The sequence below is a fragment of the Danio aesculapii genome, chromosome 11 (genome assembly GCF_903798145.1).
Source record: "Danio aesculapii chromosome 11, fDanAes4.1, whole genome shotgun sequence".
Taxonomy (NCBI): domain Eukaryota; kingdom Metazoa; phylum Chordata; class Actinopteri; order Cypriniformes; family Danionidae; genus Danio; species Danio aesculapii.
Window position 1 is genome coordinate 19,951,627 of NC_079445.1, and position 8,162 is coordinate 19,959,788.

At 32.6% G+C, this 8,162-nt stretch overlaps 1 protein-coding gene across 1 annotated transcript in view; it reads right to left on the minus strand.

Moving 5' to 3' along the window:
* The window catches only part of slc25a26 (solute carrier family 25 member 26), a 111,974-nt gene extending 104,736 nt beyond the window's left edge, over positions 1–7,238 (minus strand). Inside the window, exons 1-3 of the mRNA XM_056468759.1 lie at positions 7,094–7,238; positions 5,160–5,316; positions 1,344–1,453 (exon numbers count right to left, since the gene is read on the minus strand). Of these exons, the coding sequence (XP_056324734.1) occupies positions 1,344–1,453; positions 5,160–5,316; positions 7,094–7,126 (300 nt within the window). The 5' untranslated portion in view covers positions 7,127–7,238. The remainder of the gene's footprint in view (positions 1–1,343; positions 1,454–5,159; positions 5,317–7,093) is intronic.
* Between the last annotated feature and the right edge of the window lie 924 nt (positions 7,239–8,162).

An 8,162-nucleotide genomic window follows, 5' to 3' on the forward strand; every position in this document is an offset into this window, starting at 1 on the left:
TTCTCTCGGTGTTTCCTTATATAAAAAAACAATGGTTCTTGAGGTCAAAAAAGTAATAAAGTAAGTAATATGTGTAAATGTATGGATATTTTTGCAACAAAACAACACATGAAATGTTACACATAATAAAACAACAAAATTTCCTGATATTCCATGGCTTGAAAATAAATATACACTACCTGACAAAAGTCTTATCGCCAAATTTTAGGAACAACAAATAATAACTTGACTTCTAGTTAATATGAAAGGCTTGATTTTTAATTAGGACAGTAAGGTCTGACTTACTGACAAACGTCTTGTCACTTAACAGAAACAATGTACAGTATAGAATATAAAGTCATGGTGCAGTGGAAAAATAATTAATATTGTGTATGACTCCCATGAGCTTGGAGGACTGCATCCATACATCTCTGCAATGACTCAAATAACTTATTAATAAAGTCATCTGGAATGGCAAAGAAAGCGTTCTTGCAGGACTCACAGAGTTCATCAAGATTCTTTGGATTCATCTTCAATGCCCCCTCCTTCATCTTACCCCAGACATGCTCAATAATGTTCATATCTGGTGACTGGGCTGGCCAATCCTGGAGCACCTTGACCTTCTTTGCTTTCAGGTACTTTCAGAGGATGAAGTATGAGAAGGAGCGCTATCCTGCTGAAAAATTTGCCCTCTCCTGTGGGTTGTAATGTAATGGGCAGCACAAATGTCTTGTAATCTTAGGCTGCTGATGTTGCCAAAAACTCTGCAGATCTCTCGCACGCCCCCATACTGAATGTATACAGTCAATGTGTATAAATATATATAATTTAAAATTTTTGGAAAGGACCTACTAAAATTCCACAGTATTCCAGAAATTCTATGACCTGCACAAATTGTGGCTTTATATTTTATATCGCAATTACATTTTTAAAGGTGTAGTATGCACTAATGAAAGATACACTTTTTATTTCTGACTTTGATTGGTTTTGTGTCATGAGTTGGACTGATCTTTTTTTGAGCATTCAGAGATTCACTTACAGAGGAAATGAAGGTGGACTTTTCAGCTCCAACACCTAAATCTCCCTTGACAAAACTGCAAGACTCCTCTCTATGAAAACAGCTATGTCAACAGAAAACAATAAGATCCTATTTGGCCAGCGGTTGGGAAAATACAAGGTCATCTGTGGCCCGGCTTTAACCCAGAGTAAAAAATAAAAACACATGCAACAAAAAACACATTCTAAGCCTTCTGCTTATTTGTCTGGGAAACAGACACTGTTCATTTTGACTGCAATGGGTAAATGATGATAAACAGAAGGACAAAACAACAGGACTGAATAAAGAATAACAACAGGAAACCTACGATTTCTCCTAGTGAAGCAGCCAGCATGTGAGTGATGGGGGCCAGGTTTGATGAGGTGTAGCCAGAGAAAACTGACTTGGTGCTCTCATAGGTGACAAAGAATGCGGCAGCTGAAAGAAAAGAAATAATTTATTTCAAGCAAGCCATTTAAATGAAGATGTTTGCATGTGTTTACGCTGAAAGTGTATCCTGAGAGCTAAGGATTTCAGTGATTCTGGTTTAAATATGTTGCTTATAATCAGACGTCTGTAGTACAAGAGAAATGAGAAATGAACAGAGAAAAATTAACAGACGATAAATAATATGGGAACCTCTTTTGAGGGCATGAGAGTGTTTTGCATGTAGTGGCGGTTGTTCAAATATTTGTAACCTAGCCTATAATAAATAATAATTATAAATAAAAAAAGTGATCAGGTGCAATCAGGTGATGTGCTCCGTCGGCTCGATAACCTTAACTTTATGTTGTCGTGTGTGCTGTGCCGCGGTTTTCATATCTTGCAGTGTGTGTATGTTTAAGATTTGAGATAATAACATCACCATGGTGTCAAAGAAATCGAAACATTATTTTCAACCTAATGCAATTTAATAGGGCACTATTAAGGCTAAAGAACTTAATTCTAATATTTGCTTAATTTTTGCAGCCTATGGCTATGCTTCTCACCATGTATTGTATCTTTTCTAAAACGTACAGTAGTGTAAAAGCATGTTTATTACTATGAAAACCAAAACAACCAAACAAAATGATATTTTAATTGAACACATCACATAAGGCACACACAGTAGCCTACAGTCCTATCTAGTATTGTGAAAAGGCAAAATGAAAATCTATGGTTAAAGCGCCACCCAGGGGTCAAAAGCTGCTGGCGCACCTACTACCGCCACGACAACAGCAAGAACAGCAGCAGAGGGAACATGTGAAGTGGTGACATCTGTATTTTAATTATGCTTTTGCCATAGTATAAAGTAAAGTATAAAGTAAAAGTATAAAATCAACTTTTAAACATAAAAACGTGTTTTAAAAACTGGGTACAATGAGGTGTCATTATTCTCTTCAAGTTTGACCATCGAGTATTAAAAGAAAACTTTAATAAACCAGAATTAACCAATTACTTTTTTTTATAGGAGACAAGGAATTAGCCCCAGTACACGTCTGAATTTTACAGATGAGTTGAATATTACTGCACTGTGAGGAATACAGGTTTAATTAAAAAAAAAAAAACTTTAAGAACAAAATACAGTGAACTCAGATACAGATATGTGGTCACATTAAAAAATACCAAACGTAACGTTATTCTGTGATTAAACAGAGATATGTTTGGTTTTGTGCTTTATGTTGTTAGATTTCCCTATGCATCTAGTTTATTTGAAGTACAGACCTATAATTTGCAATATACGCATCCACAGTAGTCACATCACAAGATGCAATGCAATGTTGAGTCTGAATCATAGTTGACCAAGAGCCACAGAACATGTGGTTTGTAGAGTCACTGCTAGGTTTAACCATAACAGAGTGAAAGTTTCTTATTTGCGTGCGTTTTTAAGGCCTGTGAATGAGCATTTCAAGAGTTTAAAACATTTGAGCAAAAACAAAAATGATGATGTTGGGAGGTGTAACAAAGATGAATTGTATTTAATTATTTATATGGAATTTATATGATTTATGCAAAATAAATATTTATATATTTTCGTACTTAGAACTTTTGTCTTGATTCTAGTCCACATATCTACATTTAAAATGTATTGAAAACAATATTATTTTGCTTACTCCATTGGCAGATAAATTAGCTTGTTTAACAACTCTTACATTTCGACTTATTTCTTCTGAAAGTGAAAACTAAATATCGTAATTGATCTGAGAAATGCATTTTTTTTTGCATTGTGAATATTCAATTTCTGTACCTTAATACTGTTAGACCCTTCAGAAAACTGTCAAATAGAGCTGTTCATATCATCTTGTGAAACTGTATTCAATCACCACTACTTATCGCAGAAAAATAAAATACCACAATATCTGAGTTTTCTAAAATCATAATGCCTGCTGAAGAGCTTTGAAGTAGATGAGCAAGAGCAGCAGCGCGCAAACACTCCTGTCAGATAATAACAGGAAATTTAGATATTTTATCTTAATCAAAACTGGTGGCTCTCCGCTGGGGGGGCTATCTTTAAAATTCATTTGAATTGTGTGGGTTCACACAGATCGCCCCCCAGTGGCAAATCCCTGAACAGGTTTTAAGGATTTTACCTGATCTAGGATCAGTTTTACTCATTTCAGGGTTTCTGCAGGTTTCATAAAGTCAAATTTAAGACTTTTAAAGACCTTTTTAAGACCATTATTAATGAAAAATCAGACATATATGGGGCTAAACACTGTTAGGATTTCTTTTTTACTATCCTCAAAATGTCAAATTTAGTTATTAATAATGTGTCAAAGCAAGCAAACACTGGTTTAATAGATGCACTTTTTTATAACATAACATTTCTTCAAAAAAAAAAAAAAAAAAAAAAAAAAAAAAAGTATATACACAACTGTCTGTCCAGGTCAGTGTCCACGCCATAAATAAATTTGGTGAACTTTAAGAACTTTTAAACAAATGTTATTGTAAGAAATATAATTAAACTATATCGGTAAATAGAGTTAAAAATGTAACTATTTGTTAAAAGTTCTATTGAGATGAATTGCTGGTGATTTGATGGTTTCGGCCTGAATGAGTATGGACATAGGGAAATTAAGACCTATGCTGTGAATTTGAAGAAGAGACAAAACCACATAGATTTTCAGTATCTTCAAAGCAGAATCCTTTAATGAGGACTCGCCATAGCTGTGGCATTCACCGAAAGATCTCTGAACTAGTGCAGCCAACCTCTGTTTAAAAACATTTTTACAGGCAGTGATACATATAGGTGTATAGGTGTTACATCTTTTGAGACTTCAACCCCATAGCTCTGCCACTGACCACAGTGGGACCCTACCTTTAGCATTTACATCACTTTGACTAAGCCCATGCTCAGGAAAGCAATAGGTTTTAATGTTTCTCACAACTGGACTTCTATAGTTTTAAAAAAACAAATATAACTTTTCAGTTATATAAATATCACTGTTAATAGGAAACTAGATTATATAAATTAGATAATAGATAATATAAATTATATAAATTTTCCACACCTGTTTAAAATTATTTAAGACCTACAACACAATAATTTGGAAAGCTTAAGACCTTTTAAGGTCTAAAATTAGTTTTAGCAATTTAAGACATTTTAAGACTTTTTAAGACCCAGTGGACACCCTGAATTTGTATATATTTTAGTTATTTATTTGTAAAATGAAAAGGAATAATATCAGTCAATAGCTTCCTGTTATGACAGAAACAACTGTTTAACTTGAGAAAAAAAAACTATATATATGTCTTGAAAATGTAAAAATAATGCTAAGTGTATTTATAGGTTACACTTTTCATTTAAAGTTTGTAATATGTTAGAAAAAGACAATTCTAATGTATCTTTTGTTTGAGCTTTTGTTGCATTTGCATGGTTTTGACTACCAGGTGTCTCTAGCATGTGGTGTTTCAAACTTTTTGAACCAATGAATCATTTTGTGAAACAATTCGTTAAATTTGAAATGTTGTTTCTATTATACCTAGCTTTCAGACGTCAATATCATGTCAATATGTATATAAATCTCCCAAGAATGTTTCCAGCACCTTGCTGATTGTCTCCTAAACACTATTATAGCAAATCTGAAGGCAAAAATTGTCCAACCTAGGACAAACAAGGAGAATCCAATAAAGTGGCCATTGACTGTATATACTGTAAACTCACCATTAGGAAAGGAGCCTATGGCAGCAGACGGGACTCCTGCATAGATCCCTCGGAAACCTCCCGCCTTGTAGAAGCCCTGCTGGCTCTGCAGTCTTGTCTTAATGGTGTCCAGTGGAAAGAGAGTGAGATCTACACACATTCCTGCGCACCCTCCTGCCTGAGGGATAAAGAGACAGGATACGGTTTTAATGCACCATTATTCAAACTGTTATTAGAATGTAATGTAATGTAAATACCGATACAATAAAGTTTATCATTGTAACTTTACTATATATATATATATATATATATATATATATATATATATATATATATATATATATATATATATATATATATACACTTTATATATATATATATATATATATATATATATATATATATATATATATATATATATATATATATATATATATATATATATATAAAGAATGCACTGAACTCAGAATAAAAAAATGGCTTATTAATAATGTTACTAAACTATCCCTTGTTTTAAAGCATTTCTGACTAACAGTATGCAATACTGTGAGTATAGATCCAAAAGCCCAAAAAAAATGACTCACCGAAGATCTTTATAAATAGAAAAATAATATATTTAATTTCCAGCGAAATATTGCAAAACAAAAATCCTTTTTAAATTTTTTTTTAAAAAAATCCACAACACTTTATCTAATGTTTTGTTTCTCTAGATTTTTCCTCCTTTATACATTTTTATTTAATATTTTTGCTACCATATATATTTGGATGTTAAATAAATTTGGACCATTTCATAAGATATTTTGTTAGATTGGCTCAAATTTAGCTTCAGTACTGACTAAATTAATGTATATGCACAAATATAATATTGTATAGCATGCTATATATATAAAAAAATTATTTGTACATCAAGGCGGCATTTATTAAATGTAAAAAAAAAATGTTGTTAGATACTTACTCATTAAAGATTCATTTATTACTTATTGTATGTATTTTCAAATGAAATTATTAGTCCAGTCATTATTGCTTATTACTATTACCATTAATAATACTAATAATAATAATAATATTCATAATAATAATAATAATAATAATTAGTAGAGTGATTTCTAAAGGACCGGACCACATCAGAATGAACCGCCAACTTATCCAGCATATGTTTTACACAGTTGATGTCCTTCCAGCTGCAACCAATCACTGGGAAACATCCATACACACTCATTCACACATACACTACAGCCAATTTAGACACCCACGTGAGCACTGGGAGAACATGCAAACTCCACACAGAAATGTCAACTGACCCAGCCAAGGCTCGAACCAGTGACCTTCTTGCTGTGAGGCGATCGTGCTACCCACTTTGCCACCATAACACCCCATATATAAGTGTATTTGTGTGTGTAAACACAAGGATTATTTATTATTGCTATTGTTTGTTATTATTAGTTTGTTACTACTATTACTATATTATTATAAGTATTACTGCTATTATTAGTTGTACTATGTATCAGTAGTAGTAGTTTTCTCAAATCTAAAAACAAAGACAAGAAAAAAAGAAAAAAATAGTAACTATCTTGACTTGGAAGACTAGAAGACACACATTATTATTATTATTATTATTATTATTATTATTATTATTATTATTATTACTACTATTATTAACAGCACATGTTTATTTACTGCTACAAAAATAGCACATGTATTTGTAAAAAAACAAATGTATTCCTTTAGCTTCATTACTGTTATAATCATCATAACCGTGATCGAAAATGTCTTTCAGGTTATTTAAACAAGTAACTGTCTGTTAGCATAACACAAAAGGGAAAAAGACACTCTGTTACTTAATACCATTACACTGCTTTCATGTCACATGCAGAGTTCATGATGAAAGATTCTTGCGCTGCTGTTTACAGCGCGTGTGATAGACAGTGAGTATTACCACAGAAAACGTGCATTACCACAAGGGAGGCTGTGAACTCTCGTCTGTCCATACTGTACGCGAAGACTTCAGCATTTGCCAGGTGACTTTGTGAGGCGGTTCATCTTTGACACTCCGTACAACAACTACACGTTCAGCAAGGGCGCTGCCATGTTTGGGGCGGACGTTCGCACTGACGTCACATGATAAAGACGACAACAGCAGCGCTGAGCGCTCTTCATTTTCAGCAGAAGAGAAACATTTAAAAACCTGATTCAATATTTCACAGCCTTTTTATAAAATTGGAGGAATTGCTTTTCTGTTACAATACACCTTGGTGAATTACCCATAAAATTAACAATATTTCACAAACAGGTCTTATTGGTTATTAATGTATATTTGGAACAACCAAAGTATTGTTTACAAAAACAAATCAGTATATTTCGAGAAATGGTTTTTAAATGATATTTTTACTAGTTAATTGTTAAATGACAATGGTAAGTTATATTTATTTTCTGAGTTTTCTAAAAAAGCTCAATTTCGAACCCTCAGTAAAAGAAGACAACACAGTAATTAATGCCATTCCCAATGGTTCAAAAACTTTATTGACTGGAGTACAAACTTTTAATTTGGATACTACATATAGACCAAACAACCCAGTCGCACTAGAAGGGATGTCAATAGTTGATGACAAATTTAATCGTATGATGCGAACAATTTTTGCTTTTGATGCGAACACAATTCCAACTTCTTTTAAATGGCTGACCACATATGAAATAAATTAGGACATTACTTGGAATCTCCCACATAAATATTTGCTAACTAACAAAGTAAAAGAAGTGACATATAAAATATTACATATATATATGTGTGTGTGTGTGTGTGTGTGTGTGTGTGTGTGTGTGTGTGTGTGTGTGTGTGTGTGTGTGTGTGTGTGTGTGTGTGTGTGTGTGTGTGTGTGTATAATTTTGTTTAGTTTATGTTAAATCTATGGTTTCTCTTAGAAACTATTCTTTCTGTTAAAGGAATTGGATTTTAATGTTAAATATATATAAATAGAATCAAGAAAAAGAGTCATAATAGGTCAAGAAGGAGGAACTATTAGTCTA